Raw genomic sequence first — 20,272 nt, 5'->3', positions numbered from 1 at the left:
TTACCTTTGAAAGCAATCCTGAAGTCACTATGAAAGTCTCCTAAGAGCCAGTTCACCAGCTCCCCGCTGGGCTTGAGGCTCCAGTGGGTGCACCTGCACCCTGCAGAGGTGCGGCCCCAGCCCCGGGAGTCCACTGGGGGCCACATCATTGGTCAGACCCCTCATGCTCCCCATAGTGGTTGATGCTGTTGATGAGACGGATGCCCACCTGAGCGTGGTTGTTGGTCACAAGGACAATGTCAAAGACATCCTCACTTTTGGGTATAGCTCCCACAGCCACCTATTCACAGCCTCCAGAGCCTGGATGGGAGGGTGGACCCTCCAGCTCAGACCCCCAGGGACTGATACCTAGAGGGGGTAGCCAGGGCTGGGGAGGTGGGGTGAGCTGGGATCCAACAGCAGGGAGAAGAGGGGAGGCCAGGGGCCAGGCTCAGGGTAAGATCTCTTCCTTTGTGGGGATTAATTCTTGCCAGGGCTGCGGCACTAAAAGGGTGACTGGGAGCCGAAACCCAGCCCATGCTCCATGCACCAAGCTGGCTACCCAGAGTGGGGCTTCAGCAGTCCATAGGATGGTGACCTCTTCTCCCCACAGCAGCTGTCCCCTCACCAAGCTGTGCTCCTGTGGCATGTGCCCAGCGGGGACCCTTTGTCCTTACCCACACATGCATGGGAGTGCTTTCATGTAATGCTCATGAAGGTGCCATGCAGCCAGGGCTGGGGCTGCCCACTCCTTCATGAAGGGGAAGGCCGCCAGGGCTCCAGGGCTCGTTCTCATGTTCCAGCTGGCAGAGCATGGAGCACAGTCTCCTCCTGCCCTGCTCCATGTAGATATGCTGCTCCTCATCCACACGGAACAAGGTTCAGGACCCGACCATGGTGACTGTGTTCTGAGGCTGGGGCTGCAGGGTTGCAGGAGGAGGGGCTGTCCCTCAGACTCCCCTAGAGGCAGGTCTCATGTGCCAGTCCCTCTGGGGACTGGGGACAGGGAGAAGACCAGATCTAGCCTCTGCCCTAAGGAGCTCAGCCCTGGGTCCTGCTCAGTGCAGGCCCCAGCTGGGTGTGAGGACGATGCTGGCTCCCCACTGAGGAGGACAATGTGATGGGAGGCACATGCCCTTGGGGCATTTGCAATCTCCTGGGCCATCTGGACACAACAGAAAAATGAACACAGTGTATGCAGCCAAAGTGGGACTGATGCTCAATACAGCCTCCAGGTGGTTTCCATTGTAAAAGGAGAGCTACATGCCCTTAGGAAGAAATGGTGCCTAGAAACACGACTGTTATATAAGAAAAAAGAAGTCTCTTAGCTTTTCTCAGCAGCATATGTTATTAACAGCCTGATCAAGAACAATATGCTTAGATTAGGTAAACCAAAGAACAGATTTTGAGATAACATACTTTCTTTTCAATTTGGGGCCAACAATGGGGACAGGCTTCAGATTTGACTCATAGTCTTTTGAAATAACTCTGCTCTCCAAAACCATAAACTGCTGACTTCCAGGTATCATCATGAATGAATAACCCCTGATGAAATAATTCAAGACTTAAAGAAACATATCTTAAGGGATAATTACTCAAATGTAAAACCAAGTAAATAATTAATACAAACAACATTTCACCTCTATTTGAGCAAGGCACAATCCTTTATTTAACAAGCCTGAGGTGAATGTCCATGACCAGCGAGGCAGCAGTAACACTCATTATTTTGATCACAGTCACTATCTACACCCCATTTACATATCACATAATTACAACATACGCCCTTTTTTCTTTCCTCATACCATTATTTCTGCTTCTTTTAACAAGACAGTGAGTTTCCCTTCATCATTTTCACTCAACTAATTGACCATGCACCTTTAAAATTAGCCTCTCTAGTCCCTTTCCCAATGTTGATTCTTCAAAATTTCAAGCTATGTTCATAAGCACAATTACACCTGCAGAAATAACACACTGTCCATCAAGTCCTTCCGTGTGTATCTGGTGCCCCACCTGCCCCCAACGCCCCTCATTCTAGACCCAAGTTATATGAATGTGTTCCACAGCAGGCTTTTTAAAACTTTTTTTTTTAATTTTAAGGCTTACTAATATGATTTATATTTTAATTTCTTTCTCCACTTCAATTTCTTTCTGGTACTGTATCCAGCATCGAATCCTTGTTGGATCTTACCCAGACCCTCATTCATCCATTTATTTTTCATCTCTTTGATGAGATTCTTAGCTCTTGGTGCCTTCCATTTCTTCCAATACTATTACACCTTCCACAACCCATACCTCCAACTCTAATTAGAAATGACTGGCAGAGGGGAGGGTTTAGCTCAGTGGTAGTGAGAGTGCTAACCATGCATGAGGTCCTGGGTTCAATCCCCAGTACCTCCATTAATTTAAAAAAAAAATAGGAAAAAAAAAAGATATGATTGGCAGAAAGGACAGCACAGGGGAGGTTGTAATCTCAGAAAGTACTGCCTTACTACTGTCCCTTCTTTACCTAACTCCCAGGTGGGCCTTTTAATTCTCTATTATATAAATATTTTAAACTTCATTTATAATTTGGATTGTGCATGACTGTGTTATGTCCTGCCTTATATACCATCTACCTTGTTTGAATGAACTGTCATTTAGAAAGATCCAAAACCAACTTCATCACAAGGCGTTGAAAGAGGAGTACCAGTAAGGCAGGTGTGAAGACACCACTGATTGCTTTAAGCAGAATAAAAGAAACAATAAAACCATCAAAAGAATCAGGATTTCATTTTACAGCTTTGGTGACACTGAAAGGTAGGGAGACACCAACCTGATTTCCATTTTGGTGCAGATTAATTTCTTCTGTTTTGTTAAAACTAAAACAGAGCTAAAAGTCTTAAGAGTTTGTGAAACAATCCTTAATCTGTGCCTAGCTAATGTGACCTATTTGCAAAGACTTCCAAAAATCAGGAGAAATGTTTTTGAAAACCTAAGGATATCTTCTTATAAATATAAGCCATCAAAAAGGCAAAAATTACATTTCATTTAAAAACAGTTTTTACTTGATTTCATTGAAAAATAGAAAGAGAGGTATTTAAAATACAAATGTGTAATTTAATGAAATTATAAAGCAAACTTCTATGTAAGCCCAGAAGGCCTTTGTGGTAATCAAGAAAAATCCTTGCTTTTCTTTGGAGTTTTACTATCTAAGTAAGTATTCATTCCTAAACAGCACAGTGAGTTTTGCTTGTTTCAGAATTTTACAGAAATGAAAGCATACAGGGTATATTCTTTGAGTTTGGCTTCTTTTGCTCAAAAGTGTGCTGTTGGGATTCATCATGTGTTAGAAGTACCTCCTACTGTGCAGCTGAACTTCCCATTTTCTTAGTGGCATTTTTTGATAAACAGACACTCTCAATTTTAAATTTATACAAATGTATCACTCTTTCTTTGTATTTAATGCATCTGTGTCTTTTTAAAGCAGTCATTCCCTGTACAGCCTATTGACTACAGTTAATACTATACAGCATATTAGAAATTTGCTAAGAGAGAAGATTTTTAAAGTTCTCATCACAAGAAAAACAATCGTAACCAAGTGTGGTGATGAGTGCTAACTAGCAGTGATCATTTTGTAATATATACAAATATGGAATCACTATGTTGTACACCTGAATAGTTTACTGTTATCTGTCAAGGATACCTCAATAGAAATAAACTAATAAAATAAAATTTACTTCTGGAAAATGGAAGCCATTCCCCATTCCTGACCTTGAGGACATGAAATATGTCATCTTCTCAAAGCTTACTGTTTTTCCTTATGACTCTAGGTCTATAATCCACCTAAAGTTGACTTTTGTACATAGTGCAAAGTATGAGTCCAATTTTATTTTTTCTCCATATGGATGTCCATCATCTCCTGGAAAGCCCCTTTACCATAAGTCAAGTACTCACACATGCATGAACTACTCTGAGCCCTTCATCCCGTTCCCCTGGGCTAGCAGTGAGCCCCTGCCAACACAGTAAGTTAATAAGAAGTCTTGATATTTGAGAGCATATTTCTACCTTATTCTCCTTTAAGAACATCTTGGCTATTCTGGGCCCTCTGCATCTCCATATACATTTTAGAATTAGCTTGTCAATTTGCACACCAGAATAAAACAAACAAGCAAACAAATCTGCTTGAGATTTTGACTGGAATTATATGGGATTATAAATCAATTTAAGGAAAACTGACATTTTAACAAAATCAAGTCTTCCAATCCATGAATAATGGTGAATTTTTCCATTTATTCATCTTCTTTAAGGTCTCTGTATAACATTTTATAGTTTTCTTCATAGAAATCTTATATATTTTATATCACTTATTTTTAAGTACTTGATTTTTTAAAATTGAAGTAGTCAGTTATAATGTGTCAATTTTTGGTGTACAGCATGTTTCAGTCATACATATACATATATATATTTGTTTTCATATTCTTTTCCATTATAGGTTATTATAAGACACTTATTATAGTTCCTGTGCTATACAAAATAAATTTGTTTTTACCTATTTCATATATAGTAGTTAATATTTGCAAATCTTGAGTTTATCCCTTACCCCTGGTTACCATAAGATTGTTTACTTAAGTACTTAATTTTTAAAAATGCCTATAGTCTCTCTTTTTAAGAAACTCATTTTCTAATGATGCCTGGTATACAGAAATGCAACTGATTTTTGTATTATTGGTGTAACCAGCAACAGTAAAGACTAGAGCAGAAATAAACAAAAGAGAGAACAGGAAAACAACAGAGAAAGCAATACCAAAAATTGGTTCTCTGAAGAAATCAACCAAATTTCAAAACCTTTAGCTAGACAGAGAGACAAAAAGAGAAACAGAGAGAGAGAGAGAGAGAGAGAACTCAAACCACTAAAACCCAGAGTGAAAGAAGGGGCACTACCAACCTTACAGACATAGAAAGGGGCGTGAGGCAATACTATAAACAACTGTATGCCAACCAGTTAGATGACCTAGGTGAAATGGAAAAATTCCTAGAAAGACACCATTATGGATTAACCTGCATGCCCCCTCAAACTCGTATTTTGAAGACCCAACCCCCAGTACCCCAGAACATGACATTATTTGGAAACAGGGTTGCTGTAGATGTCAGCTGAAGCCATAATGGAGTAGGTGGGCCCCTAATCCAAAACCACTGGTGTCCTTACAGAAAGGGGAAATTTGCACGCACACACACACCTTGGGAAGATGAGAGAGGTCAGAGTGATGCGTCTGCAGACTAAGGAACGCCAAAGACCACCGGCAAACCACCAGAAGCCAGGAAGAACACATGGACAGATGCTCCCTCACAGGCCTGGGAAGAAACCAACCTGCCAACACCTTGACTTTGGACTTCCAGGCTCCAGAACTGCGAGAACAGTAAACATCTGTTGTTTCAGCAACCCAGGTTGTGGTACACTATTACGGCAGTCCTAGAGAGCTAATGCAGACACAAACTACCAAAACTGACTTAAGAAGTAGCAGAAAACCCCAGGAACCTGTGAGAAGTGAAGAGGTTGAATTCTTGTTATCTTCTCACTGACTTCTAGTAGAACTGCATTATAGTTTAAAACACTCTAGAAAAGGGGCGGGCAAACTCTGTGAAAGGTCAAACTAAGATTTTCAGGCTGTGCGGGCCACGTGTGGTCTCTGCCGCACACCCCTGTCCAAGTGTAAACCACCCTTTCCCTGCAGCCACGTAAGTGCAGGCCGCGGGCTGAGCCCCGCTCTCCAGCTACACCGTGCAGCATGGAAGCCATCACACAGCACGTGCGGAACACCTTTGTCACCATGGGGACCGCTACTGCACAGCACCGTTCCTGACTACACGATTTCAAACTATGAATTTTTGAGTCTTGTTTCATGGTCTAACAGATAGTCTATGGTTCAATTTTTCATGTAAAATTAAAAAGCTTAAGGGGAAAAGGAGGATAAGAAGGGGCAGGAGAACAACCCAGTGCCAAGGGATGCAGATTCAAGGGCGTTATTTCTGTCCCGTCCTTGTGAGATTAAGGTTCTGCACTTTGCTTTATGGGGAATTAGAGGGAGCTGTGCTGATGTGGATGCTTCAATCATCTGGTTCTGGGGTAAGCCCCAACTTTGAGCCCTTATAATAATAATAATGACACTTGCTGAGTGATTATTAAGTGCCAGCCACTGTCCTGATTTGTATTCACTGACTAATTGAATCCTCAATAACTATGCAGTGGGCACGGCCACCATCTCCTGTCATAGAGCGCCTCCTGCTGCTCTTTCCAGGAAGCACCTTTCCAGCTCTCCCTGTTTTATCTCCGTCTCCTCGGGGTGGGCATCTGCCTTTTGTCAGTCCTGCACTAATCCCCTATAACCCCTGCCCCATCTTCTGTTTACAAAACTCTTTTCTATTTGGAATTTGTTCCCTATGATCCCCCTTCCAGAGGCCCACGACTCAGGCCAGGGCAGTCTGATTACTCTGTTACCCCAGGTCACATTGACGGGCTTGAGAAGGACCAGAGGACCCAGTGCTTGACTCATCTCCTCATCATCTGATATACAGACCTGGCAGCTGTTCCTAGGAAATCGTGAACCTTAGGGGCAGTGTATACCTGGGGCTACCAGCACCTTCCCTGTCACTGCGAGAGCCCACATGCCCAGAGGAACACAGAAGAAATGAAGAGACAGGAAGGGAAAAGGGACCAAAAAAAAAAAAAAAGACTTCCGATAAGACCACTTACACATCTAGATCCAGCCACACTGTACTTGCAGACATCTGGTTATGTGAATCAACACACTCCTTTTTGTTTTGTTGGTTTCAACCAGGTGAGTTTCTCTTTGTTGTTGTTTGCTTGCTTTTTGAGGGGGAGGTATTAATGGGTATTTAGTCACTTTTTTACAGGAAGTGCTGGGACGGAACCAAGGCTCCCATGCGTGCTAAATGCGCTCTGTTGCTCGAGCTGCACACCCCCTCCCGGCGAGCTGAGCTGCTAACATGCGCCGCCCGGGGTCCACGCACGTCTCTCAGACTTACTTTGAAGCCGCTGTTGAGGCTGCTGCCTCTCCCCTTACAGACGCTGGTCACTGTTCAAGGTCACTTAACAAGGCCTCTGTGAGACACTCCCGGTGACTCAGGCCCACCAGCGTCTCCCTTTATTCTGATGCTCCGGGGATACTCTCTGTAACCACGCATTTTAGCACAGTTTACAGAGTTCTCTGTGTTCATTAATCTGAACCCACAACCCAGACAAGCGGAACCATAATTAAACATGCTCCACACCATCCCAATTTCCTCTTTATTAAACTGTTTCCTCTCCCTAACCCACAGCTCCTCAGCACCAACCTTTAAAATTCCATCTATACCCCAGCATCTACCAAACACCCTTCACCTCTAGCCTCCCCCTGGGATGTTCTCTCCCTTCTCAGAATCCCACAGTGGTTCACCTGCCGCTCTAATCACAAGCCTGCTAACTTCCTGCTGAGCCAAATCATTAACCCTCTAAGGGCAGGGTTTGCATCTTACTCATGTGCCACACTCTCTTACACGACTACACAATATTTGAAATACTGAATGTATTTAAAGACAGCAAATACTTATGAAGCCTCAACTATAGGCATGAATTGGGTCAGAGAGTACCGGCCATAAAAGTGCTATCATAAAGCATGGTCCTTTCCCAGAAGTGCAACTGTCTTATGTTCTCTAATAGACCGTATATTCAATAAGGTTTCATTTACATCATACATTTCTTGTGTGGTCACAGTAGCATCTAACTCCAAGTTAGGCACGTAATAAAAATGCACTGATTTGCACAAAGGTGACAATGCTCTTGGCTGACCACATTCATCACAAAACAAAGGGCGATCTTTATTGTAGGATGATGGTAATTCATTCAGATAGAATGAATTGTGCAACTCCTGTAAACAAAGTCTATTTTATGTTTTCTTCTGGGGGAAATTGCGCCAGGGGCCTCTACTGGCTGGTACACATCTACCTCCTGGCATCTGTCACAAGTTTTTCTGGGAGCAGGGGGCCCCTCCCTCTCCATATACCCCTCTACCTGGCCACGGGAGGGACTGAGGGCTCAGGGGTCAGAACTGAGACTGACTGAGACTAGGAGCCCTGGAGGTCCAGTCAGATCAGGTTGCTTGACCTCAGGGAAGTGATCATGGGAAACAAGGAGAGGGGAAGTACAGGCATGCCCCAAGGCCTGGCTGGGGAGAAGGGGGCGCTGACACTGCCCTCCCTCCTCACCCCTACCTGTGCTGGAGTGATTTCTGACTCGCTCAGTTGCTTGGGGCCTGGAGGGCAAGGCAGTGGATAAGAGGACAGAAGCTCCACACCTGCCATCTCCACCCCGCAGGCCTGCATCACCCCTTTGCAGAAGGAAACTGAGACCTAGGCCCTGAGCCAGGGCTCACATCTCCCTTGGGCCATGCCTCCCTCTCGGGCCCCAGTCCCCACTCAGCCCCATGGGAGGCAGACATGCACAGGGTGCCAGAACCAAGACCTGCCCACCACAAAGGCCTAGGTGGCAGAAGGGTCCCTGAGAATATTAACAAATATGGATAGTAGGACCCTGGAGGCAGCTGGCCAAGCCCAGGCTGGGCAGGGAAGCCAGGTCCAGCCAACCCCGAGGGCCCACCACCACTCAGTCACTCTTGTTTTGGCTCCTAGGAGCCACGATCCAGTAGTTGGCTGTGTGTCCTCCCCTCTTGCCCTGCAGGAGGCTGGGGGTGCCTGTGCCAGCAGGGCCTGGCCCCGACACCTCTGGCTTGTAGAGCCCAATCACTGCTCCCAAGATTAAAACCCTCTCAGCTAAAATCCTCAAAGCCTCACATAGCTGGTGCAACGCCTCTCCCCAGTGGCTCTTCTCACCAGGGTCTCCTTTGGGGCCAGGTTCTCTCCACTGCCCCATGGAGCCTTGAGGAGCCAGCTCCCCACGCAGTCCTCTCTTACCTTTCTCTCCTGGGTGGCTGAAGATTCCTTTGAGTCCAGAGGGGCCTGGGGGTCCCATGTGTGTAAAACTCCCAGGGATGCCCATGAGGCCAGGAGGTCCAGGAGGACCCATGAGCCAGTGGCTGCTGGTCTCATTGAAGGTGTTGGACAGAAATGGGTCCTCATGCTGGGAGATCCAGGCGGATCGTGGTCCAACAGGGGTTGGGGGTCCAGGGGCCTAAGTGGCACTGGAGGTCCCCTCTAGGGGCACCCACAGCTCTGGCCTGGCCAGGGCTCCTTTGGGGGCCTTGCAGACCTGGCAGGCCCCTCATCCCCATTGGCCCCAGCTGCCAGGTTCTCCCTTTGGGCCAGTGGGCCCAGGAAGTCCCTAGGCACCAACTCAATCATCTCCAGGAACAGTGAGGCTTTCACATTTTCTCTGGAAGCGTCCATCTCCAGGGCTGCCCTGGGCAGCTGGGGAGCCCCAGATCAGGGTGGGGTCCTTGGGAGCAACTGGGGTCAGGGGCATTGCCTGCTTGGTGGCAGTCAGCACTGCCACCTTGGCCTCCAACAGCTTCAGCCGCTCCATCCACTCATCTCTTTGCTGCAGTTGAGACAACCTGAGAAGGCTATGGGCCAAATTGCCATTTGCCGCACAGTGCTGCCCAGCCACCTGGGCTCCACTGGGCCAGAGGAGCTTGCAACTTCCCTGCAGCTCACCCCCAAGTGCCCGGGGCAGCACCTCCACTCGCAGGCCATCACTGTCTTTTATGTCACCTTGTGTGTGGGTCTCATCACAGTTCTGTAGCTATGCCCAGGGCAGCTCAGAGGCCAGGGGCAATTCTGCAGCACTCGCTGAAGATAGGTGCCATTCTGCACATGGCACGAGACAGCGAAGATCACCATGAATGAGCGCCAGTTCCTGCGTTCAGAGAATGGGGTCCCCAACACTCCACATGACGCTGCCCCCAGCGAGCAGGAGCCTGAAGCAGAGCAGCATCCAGCGCCCCCAGCCTGGCATCTCCACCCTCTTCCCCAGGATGCACAGACCCTGGTTCCAGGCCCCCAGTGCAGTGGCAGGAAAGAGGGCAGGAGGCAGGCACAGGGCCCAACAAAATCTGTTTTAAATCAAAATAATTCTCAGCCATCTTTTTAAAATTAGGCACAGTGACTTTCATACACTAAAAATTAAAACTATATATAAAATTTAATCTAAATCGTATTTAACAGGTGTGTATCATTTCCAAAACATTTTGAATATTAACATAGGAAACATGGGACAAACCAAAACTAACCTCAGGTCCTGAATGTAAGGTCAGGAAACTTTCCTTAACAGTCAATGTACCTAAAAGAGGAAGAGAATGGTAAAAGTAAAATCAAATAAAAATCTACTGACCCAGGACAAATAATAATAATCTATTCCTATTTATTTAAGGAACATTTTTATTAAGCCTACAGCTGATATAATCAGAAAAATATGCACTTATAACAGTATTAATAGGTTATTGTTAACAGACTTAAGGAACTAAAACCAGGTAAATTGTCAAAAAGAGAGTAGTTTAGCATAAACTGACAGTTGGTACTGACAAAAACTTTTCTAGTATTCAGACTGACAGTGCTGAAAGTCTCTTCCAGTAAGGCAACACTTCAGCTCACTCATTCTGGAAGGCCGTAGGTTCTCAAAACCACATCCATGGGAATTATTCTACTTTCCAATATGAGAGTTTTCAAGAAGACTTACTAGTAGTGACTTACAATGAACGTACAGAAAACCTACCAAAATGGGCCTCTGTGATGACTTATAAAATGCTACAGGAAGGCTGTTTTAATTATAAATAAAAATATAATGAGTAAAAAATAAAAATATAAAACCAAGACCAGAAAAAAGGGGAGAAATCAATTAACCATGGGGACTAATACATAGAGATAGTGGTTTAAGTATTTAATTAATAATTTTTGAGCTTATCAAGAGCAGTAAGACAAAAGAAAAACGTAACGGACTAGCTAATTCTCAAAATCTGGTGAAATGAAATATATCAATTTCTTAAGAGACATTGTTACTAGTTTTTTTAATTCCAAGAGTAAATTAAAGTGTGGGGCCTTAGGAAATTCACACTGAGCCAGGTAATGAATGACCACATCATCAACAATGATGTGACAGTAGAAGAGAAGCAAAGCCACATAAATGCTGCTAGTCTGACCACTGAGGGAAACTAAGCCTAGATCATTAAAATCAACTCCCTAGAGATGATTCTGAGGGTTAAGAGAACGTGGCCTGGGAATATGGCTCTGTGAGCTAAGGCGCTCCTCAGAAAGAACATGCACCACCTAAAGCAGTGACAGTAAAGATGGGAACCACCTGCAGCAGACATCAGCTGGGGACGCCGGGCCACCTGGGGGGGGAGCCCTGGGCTCCAAGCTCACACGGCCAGCCATCCCCAGGATGTGCTTCTCATGATCGGTGCCACAAGACCGCAGTCTTCACTGACACTAGGGAGTCAAGCATCGTGTTCCAGCCGAAGTGCAGTGTCCAGGGCATCCTCAAGCAGCCACTGGATGACCAGCTATTGGACAACAGCAAGACATTGGGTGAAGTGTGGCTTCACCAGCCAGACAGCACGGCTGCAGTCCCCAGTGGCCGTGGGGCCAGTCTTCCGGGCAGCTGATGCCCTTGAGGTCCTGAGCACTGAGCCCTTCTCCAGCCCGCCCCAGCTGCCAGGTGTGATGAAGCCACAGGACTCAGGAAGCAGCGCCAATGGACAAGCTGTGCAGTGAGTGGGCTGCCTCGGTGCCCCCTTTCCCCCAGTAAAAGAGATTTGGATGTCTGCCCTGTTGCTGCCTCTTTCTGCGCACCCTCACTGGGATGGGGCCCACTCCAGCCCACTCCTCAGGCCTACCAGGCTGGCCTGCTGGACAAGCCCTCTGGATCAAGCTATCCCTCAGGCCAGCCTTCAGAGTGGTCCCCTCCCAGCAGGCTGGTTCCCAGCTAGAGCCAGTGTGCCAGTTTGGGAGGGTTCTGTGGGGGATCCACAGCCTAGAGCCACCCCAAGTGCCTCCCCCAAGTGGCTCCTCCCCCACAAAACAGTCTGCAGGGCCCCCCTCCAAAATCAGCTGGGGTAGTTAAAATGCTGACTCCTAAGTTTCAGTATCTGGAAACAGTTTTAAATCCGCCATTTTGCTTCTCAGAGGGAAAACAAATCTTAAAGTAATATTTCTCCCTTAAAAAGAAAATGACTTATTCAAAATAAAAATTATCAAATATTTAAGAATAACCTCTATAAGAAATATGTAGGACCATCATGAAAAAAAGCTAAACTTTTTAGTAATTGGAGATTTTTAAAAAATGGAAATATACCAGATCCATGGGTTGGAAGACTAAGTAAATATTTTAAAGATGTTCAATTCGTGCCCTTCTCTTTACTGTGCATAATTCATCATTAAGTATGATGTTGGCTACTACTTTCTGACATTGATTGTGTTAGGGAAGTATTCTATTACTCAATTTCTAAAAATTAACTTAGTAAATGGCATGAATTTTCAAATCATTTACTGAAATGTGTATATAGCTTTTTGCCTTTGATATTCTGATGTGATTATGTAACTTCACAATAAACCTCTGCCTTGATATATTATCCTTTTAAAATGCCACTGGAATTTATTAAGATTCTATTTAGCACTTTCTACTTACTATTAATTTCCCAAGCAAGACTGATTTGTAGCTTTCTTCCTCGTGCGTTTGTGTTTGTGTGTGTCTGCGCGCGCGTACGTACCGTGTTATCTTTGCTGGTCTTTTCAATATAAATTGGAACAGTTTCCACCTTTTTAAGCTCTAGTATGGTTTATACAGAACTGGACTTACTTGCTTCAAGTCATTTTCTAGATGGACACTTTTTATATATGCACATTACTAATACCCATTATTTTTACTGTAATAGTAATTCTTCCATTCTTTTTGTTTTGATTTTTTCCATTTTTAAATTGTTTCCATTTTATAAATGAGGAAAAAAGATGTCAAAAACTTTGTTCAATACTTTCTAGCTTTGTTGGTTAAAAAAACTAAAACTTCTAATTATAGTATCTATACAAAGTATACTTTGTGTAAGATGTATTAATTCCTAAACAAAGCAAGTTAGAATTCATAACGCCTGCTGAATTTTTTTCCAGAAATTTTACAGCTGTAACCACAACCAAATTGAAACAATGGATAATTTCCTTAATTGGAACACTTATAAGACTAACCATCTCAAAAAATAATAGTGTCAATAGTAATTCTAATAAGTATAGCTATATTAAAAATAGAGCATGTGTTTAACACTCCCCTTTTATAGTTATGTTTCTTTTCCCAAGCAGATTTTAGTTCATCACGGTTACAAACGTGAAGTCTTTCTATTTCAAATTCCGTGACTGCTTATTAATCAATAACTACCATTCATTCTATTTTTGGTATCTATTACCCCCAGATCTGCTGGAATGCAGTCAGAGCCACTGCTTCCAATGATATAAACCTCCTTTTCTGCAGCTTTCTCATGATACTATCAATATGTTAGTTCCAGAAACTGAACATTCAAGAAAAAAAATCTGAAGCAGAGCTTTACAGAAACATCTAGACCAATATTAAAATATTTAAGAACAAAGCAATTAAACTTTTAAAATGCTAACCAAAATGGCTCTGCAGCAAAAAAAAAAATAAGGGCTTTCAAAGTAGCAAGACTGAAGTTCACACCTTAAATCCATCACCTACTAAACTATAGAATTTATTTACAAATCATTTACATGGACTACTATATTAATATACATTTAAACATACATAAAATGGCAACAAAGTTGAGATTAAAATGAATACAACTCAAAATTCTATCTTCTTTCTGTACCCAATAGATCCCTTTGAGTAGCCTTTACACAGAACCATTTGAAACTCATTTAGAGGTTTCCTTGGCCTTTCTCTTGGTCATTTTACCTCCAAAGATCCCAAATTGGCCAGCAGTCCGCCTGTGCTAGAATCATCTGTGCCACTCATTAAACACCCTGGTTACTTAGTCCCTCCCCAAATTCCCCAGGAACAGGTTTTCTGGGGAAGACACCAGTAACCTGCTTGTTCAGTGAGCCCCACAGATGCTTCTTTGTCCGTTAGAGGAGACTCGCCCCCCTAGACTTGCTCCGTGGAAAATCTCACCTGCTGTCCTGACTCCAGCTGCATCATGCCGTTGGCTTCTGGCTTCTCTCTCCAGAGCTGCACAGGGATGCAGGTGCCAAAGCTGTGGCCTCTGTTATAAAAGTCAGGACCCACAGAGCACAGGACACGGGGCAAAACCAATTTCATTTTGGCTTCATTTTCCCTCCAGTATTTTCTCTTCACCCAGATTTCCTTACTTAAAAAAAAATTCCACTATTTTGTATATATTTCCTGTCTTAACTCAAAAATATCCTGCCTTAACTCAGTTTCAGCATGTCCAAAATCAGATTCATCATCTTTCTCTCAAAACCAGTTTTTTCCTCCTCCAGTTTCTGGCATAGGAGACAATAAACAATAATGTTTAAAAGCAATCATTCAGTCATTTCTGTATTTTATGATAGAATGCTTGTTTACATATGCCTGACCAAGTTTACAGATATCATTTGATTCTCACTAAACTGTCACAGATTAGAGAAATGAGTTAAAAAACAAAACCTGCAAAAAAACAAATTATGACCCCCACATGGCAGAGTTAGCCCATCTACCCCGGGAGTATAATTCATATCACAAAGTGAAAACAGCCATGCAATTAGCACTTAGGGGTGAGCAGGTTTTGGGGGCAAAAGCTAGAGATGCCCATGAATCATCCACACAGAACCAGCCAGAAGAAGGTAGCTAGATCCACCAGTCTGGAGTTTAAGGGGCAGGTTCTCACTGGGAATATCTTAATGTGGTATCATTGACATATATTACTTACAGCCAAGGCTTTCAGATCTTTGTGACATAACCCACCCTAAGAAATGCATTTCACATAGCAGCTCGAGGCACGAATATACCTAGCTGAAACGAAGTGTTCATGAACCAGTCACTTACCAGTATTATGTGTAATTCACCTTACTTTCTATTTCAGTTTATCTAATACTTCCTTTTTAATGCCTGGTCTCAACCCACTGAATTGATTTCACAGTTTAAAAAATACTCGCTCGGTGGGGGAGGGTACAGCTCAGTGATACAGCATGTGCTTAGCATGCATGAGGTCCTGGGTTCAATCCCCAGTGCCTCCATTCAGGAAAGAAACATTTAAAACATTTTAAAAAAATACTGGCCCAGTTACAGTTTCTTTGTGTGATGATGAAAAAGTTCTGGAAATAAAGTGGTGACAGTTAACACGGCATTGTGAATGTACTTAATGTCACTGAAGTGTATACTCAAAAATGGTTTAAAAGGTAATTTTATTTTATGTATATTTTACTACAATAATAATAATAATATAAAAAAAAAGTGGTCAGGAAGTATAAACAGAAGAGTTTCTAAGGCTTAAGCTCTGAAGTCTCTGGCATTTGGAGGAGGATAAAAAGATCCAAAAGAGGAGACTGAGGCAAAGCTGGTGGATCAAAAATAGCTAGGAGAGGGCAAGAATTCAGGGCCATGTGAGGCAAGGAGAGAGTGATGGACTGGGAGCAATGCAGGGAGACAGGACTCAGATGAGGACTGAGAACTGATGGTGGGATGTGACAGGGGGACCTGGGCAGAGCAGTTTCATTTGAGGAGGAAGGATAAAGCCCCACAAGACTCCTCTGAGATGGAGGAGGAGGTGGGGAAGGAGAGACAGTAAGTAAAGGGAGCTATTTCCAGGCCTTTGCTAGATGGCAGCAGTGGGAGGAGTGCGGAGAACTAAGGGAGGCTTTACTTATGATGGGAGAGATAACACCATATTTGTATGTTGAGGGAAATAACCCAATTGAGAGGGAGAACATGATGATAACTGTGAACCTGTAAACATGAAGGCTTTGAGTCCCACGCCCAGTAGAAGCAGGGGCAGGGCCCTTCAATGAGAGGTGAGAGGAGTCAGGGTGCAATGCAAGCGCGCGGGTAGGAAGACCTGTAGTGGGAAGAAAAGGTCCCTTCTGACAGCTTCTACTGTCACAGTGAAAAAAAGAAAGAAAATCACCAGATAAGAGTGTGGAAAAAGAAATGGGAAGCTAAAAGTGTGGGGAAAAGAAGTTATAAAACTGCTGCTTCAGAGAGTAGGGGAGAATCACATAGAGAAACAGAGCAGGTCTGCTGGAGGTGCTGAGGCCCTGGGGGAGGCTTGTCCCCACGTATTTAAAGTGGGACCAGTCAGCAAGGAGGTATGCAGGTATGGAGTCAGCAGGGAGCTGGAATAACCAGGGCTGGGGCTTTTCCAGGGTACTGGGAAGGGAAGGACTAGGGAGCTGGCTAAGAAGGTACATAAGACAGTGATTCAAGCAACAAACTACAGAACCACATCCTAAGCTAGTTAAGAATGAGATAAATCTAAGTTAACAACAATTTAAATACATTTTTACTTGCTAAAATTCATAAAGGCCTTTCTGCTTGCATTTTTCAAATTATCAATAACTTTCAGATGCTTAGTTTTCAAATGTTTTGCCACTTGTGGTAGCCTCCTCAGAAAAGTAAACATCACCAACATTCACCCTGTTCCACGGACCAAAAGTGTCCCCCTCACATCTGGTCCAATAGCAGAAGCTATGATTCTCCTCTCAAAACACCTGAACTCAGCCACTTCTCAGCACCTCTAACACTCCTGCCCTGTGCTTGGCTTGCTTTGACCACCCACTCTTGGTCCTCTACCATCTATTTTCTTTCTCAAAAGCCAAAGAATCTCAAAACTGTAGATCAAATCATGCCCTTGCTTTCAACCATTCAATGAGTCTGTCACATTTAGGAGACAGTTCAAACCTCAATCTTGACCTTTCAGACCTAGTGACCTAGCTCCAGATACCTCTCCTTCTAACTTCCCACCCCTCTGCCCAGCTCACCCAACCACACTGGCCTCTGGCACATTCCTTGGCCTTGCCAAGCAAATGCTCACCTCAGGACCTTTGCATCTGCTCTTTCCTGGAAGACCCTTCTCTTCAAACACTCAGGTGGTTTTCTCCCTCACTTTATTCTGGTCCACATGCAAATTTCCATTCCTCACAGAGACCTTCCCTGATCATCCATCTAACAGAGACTGATGCGCCAATCTCTTTACCTCCTTTCCCTGTTTTATTTCTCTCCAAAGCACTTGTCACTACCTGCATCTTCAACCTTATTTCTCTGTCTCTCTCACTGACTGAAGGCTCTGTGAGGGATTTTTGGTTTTAGGCACATTATGTTCCTAGACTAGTACAGTGTACATATAATAAACATTCAAGAAATATTTTTTGCATAAATGAACAAGTCCTTTTTTTAACCTCTGTACATATTTTAACATATATACTGGTACAGTAATACAGAATGTAATTAAAAATAAACAAATTTAGATTAGGGGTACATGCTCAAACTTTTTAATGGGTATACAGTTTTTAAAAATTCTGACATTTATAGCTGTAGCCACTAAATAAACCAGCATGTGTTCCTTGAGTCTGGTGTCATTCTCTGTCTCAGGAGACCTTGGTCATATCCATTTGCTTGTCACAAGAAGTGAGAATTCCCCATATAGGGTTAAGTCCCTGAATCAACTCTTCCATCCCCTGCTCTTACATTTCTCTGGAATATAAAATACCAGATTCTGCTAGAAATGAAGAGGTTGTTCTGATACAAAGAGAGGCTGATTACTTACGGGTCCTACAGAATTGAGGACAACTGTTGCCGGTGTAGCCATTTCATCAAGTGAGGCTGGATTAGTGATATCAGAAATTATTATTCCAATTTCAGATGACAGTGTTGGTCTTCCTAAAATAAGAAATAAATTGTCTTAAGCAAATCCTGATACAGTATTAGATCTCCCAGATCTTCTTTTCATAGTAACCAGTGATGACAAATTTACTAACTATATTGAAATCTAACTCTCCCTCTCAAACAAAAGACAAAAGGGTTTTATATCAGGTAATAGAAAAGGAAAAGACTATGAGGAAAATGGAGTTAAAAGGATTGCTAAAAAACATTACTAACCTTTAAAAGAAAATCTAACATAAGGAACGTGTAAATGGCGGGCCCTCTAATTTAGAGGTCTTGCTGTTATGGAAATGACAGGCCAGCCAAGAAACAAGCACCACTCGGAGGGTTGGAGTACTCAGATGTATTACACTGGCGGGCTCAGAGGGGATTCTGCTCCTAAGCTCTGAGCACCTCCAAGACGTGCGCATGAGGTTTTATAGGGTTAAGTACAAGCTTGGGGTATTCGGCCAATAGGCATGGAACAGCTTTAGCAACATCATTATCACTAAAGTAGAGGCAATGAGGCAGCAAACCAACATTTCAAGGCCAGATATGTCTCTTTGAAAATCCAGCTGGCTAGCAAAAACATGAACAGGGAATCAGCAAACTGACACTTATTAACTTAGATTTACGAGTTAGCCCAGCAGAACTCAGATCAGTAATCCGACACTTGTTACATTTAGATTTGTGACTTAGCTTGTTAGCCCAGCTGGGCTTTTCCCTTCATGTCGCTATCGGCTAAACAGTGGGACTGCTGGAGAATTCTTACAAGCAAAAAATAAAGCTTCAGGAATGTTATCAGTAAAACTCGGAAGCATTTTCTCCCAGCTCCAAAACACAAGGCAAAGTACAAACAATTCCAAAGAAACCAGCGCTCCACTTTCGCTTCCATCAAATACCAAGAGAACTCCAGCCCCACCAGCTACTAAATGGGATGGAGCTGGGAAAGGAAAACCTAAAGTTCTATTTCCCCAGCGGGGCTCCCCAAGTAAAGGAAAAACCCAAGCTGGGAGATTTCATCTGTTTTACTGTTTGATGTAGGGAGCAAAACAAAGCTGACACTTCTGAAGATCCGCTCCCCTTCTCCCTGCCTCGAGCAGGGCTGGGGAGCTGGAGGGGCGCTGCGGGAGGAGGGACGCCCATTTCCGGTGCCCGGAACCCCTCAGCCCCGAGAAGGGGGCTTCTGGGTGCGAGCGGGGGCAGTGGCGGCGGGGCCGAATCCGGGTCCCCGGAGCCCGCGCCCCTCACCCGGCTTCACAGCAGCCTCTCCGGCACTCTCCGCAGCTTCTCCGGGGAGCGGCCAGCGCGGCCCACGGCAGGTGGGAGGTCCGCTCTGGGACACCTGCTCTGTCATGAACTGGCCGGTGAGGCCAGAGGCGCCGAGCACCGCCAGGCGGAAAGGCCTCTGCTGGGTCGTCAGAGGAAGCCCACAGCGATGCGAGGCCCCGGCGGGCTGCGTCCACGCGCCTGCGCCTCAGGCAGCGACCCGGGGACCCGGCGCAGCAGCCCCTCCGCCTGCGCGCCGCCGCGCCAGAGCCCCGCCCACGGCCACGCCCACTCCGCCTGGCCCCCGCGCCCACCCAGAGCTTCAGGCAGCCACCCCGGTACTGGGCGCAGCAGCCCCTCCGCCTGCGCGCCGCTGCGCCAGAGCCCCTCCCACGGACGACCCCACCCCGCCTGGCGCCGGGTCTGTTCCCCGCGCCTCCTCTCGGGGGCTTCCCGCACTGGTGTCGGCGGTCTTGGCTCCGCGGCTGGTGCGCGTCCGGGGCAGGCAGGACCTGACAGCGGCCCATCCTCGCCCGGTCGTGGTCCAGGCGCAGTTCTGCCGGCCCCAGGCATTGCATCTTCCCACCCGCCTGAAGGCTGGAGCGGGCGGTGGCTGTAGCCAGTTAATGTGGTTGCAAGAGGGGGTTGTGCAACCAAAGAATTCATGAAAACCTTCTGATGGCCGAAGAGCCTACACCCGGAACCCCACCCCTTTTAAAATTTTTATTTGGGCTTTAGAATTACGTTGTCCAAGGAGTGTCTAAGGAGCCTGATGGAGGTGGTGAGTGGACTTGGGTTCTGGGGTTTCCACGGATCGCCTCCGCCCTCTCTCCAGGCCCCTGCCTCCACCGCCTTGGAGGCCCTCTTCATGGCCTGTGACAGTTATTGGTGAAGCTCCGTGGGGAGGTAACTCCCAGAGATAATTTTGTTTTGCAAATTATATAAAAGAACATTTCATGTTCATACGCTTTATTCTGTTTACAGTGCCTTGTAATAAAGTACAATGAGAAGAAAGATCAGTTTTTAAAGTTGATGACTGAACAAGTACTAAATAGGGGAATATTCAGTCTAACAACAATTTGGTGGAAAAAATTAAGGCCTTCACTTAACAGCATTTTAAATCTGAGTTGATTTTGTGGTGTGGTTGCAAACAAAACTAACATAAGCTAGGCTACCTTGGTAAGAATTTACTGGCCGGGTCAAGGAGGTAATGGTTATACAGATTCTGCACAAAGCAGGTCA

General features: G+C 44.9%; 1 protein-coding gene and 1 pseudogene across 5 annotated transcripts in view; both read right to left on the bottom strand.

Moving 5' to 3' along the window:
• LOC135320662 (saccharopine dehydrogenase-like oxidoreductase) overlaps window positions 1-19,248 on the bottom strand; it is a 61,886-nt gene extending 42,638 nt beyond the window's left edge. For 3 of the 5 annotated variants that reach the window (XR_010379914.1, XR_010379915.1, XM_064483790.1), the window contains exons 1-3: window positions 19,013-19,248; window positions 17,667-17,779; window positions 10,200-10,249 (exon numbers count right to left, since the gene is read on the bottom strand). Coding sequence is in view for 3 of the 5 variants with exons in the window: in XM_064483790.1 (XP_064339860.1) it covers window positions 10,241-10,249; window positions 17,667-17,779; window positions 19,013-19,118 (228 nt within the window). In the remaining 2 variants the exon portion in view is untranslated. Of the gene's footprint in view, window positions 1-10,144; window positions 10,250-10,787; window positions 11,469-17,666; window positions 17,780-19,012 lie in introns of those variants that run through there. The other 2 variants (XM_064483789.1, XM_064483788.1) reach the window with 2 other exon arrangements.
• LOC135320660 (EMI domain-containing protein 1-like) lies at window positions 6,680-10,137 on the bottom strand (annotated as a pseudogene).
• Window positions 19,249-20,272: the final 1,024 nt, after the last annotated feature.

The sequence above is a fragment of the Camelus dromedarius genome, unplaced genomic scaffold (assembly GCF_036321535.1).
Source record: "Camelus dromedarius isolate mCamDro1 unplaced genomic scaffold, mCamDro1.pat HAP1_SCAFFOLD_114, whole genome shotgun sequence".
NCBI lineage: Eukaryota > Metazoa > Chordata > Mammalia > Artiodactyla > Camelidae > Camelus > Camelus dromedarius.
The sequence above is the reverse complement of the archived record's forward strand: the minus strand, read 5'-3'. Positions and strand labels throughout refer to the sequence as shown.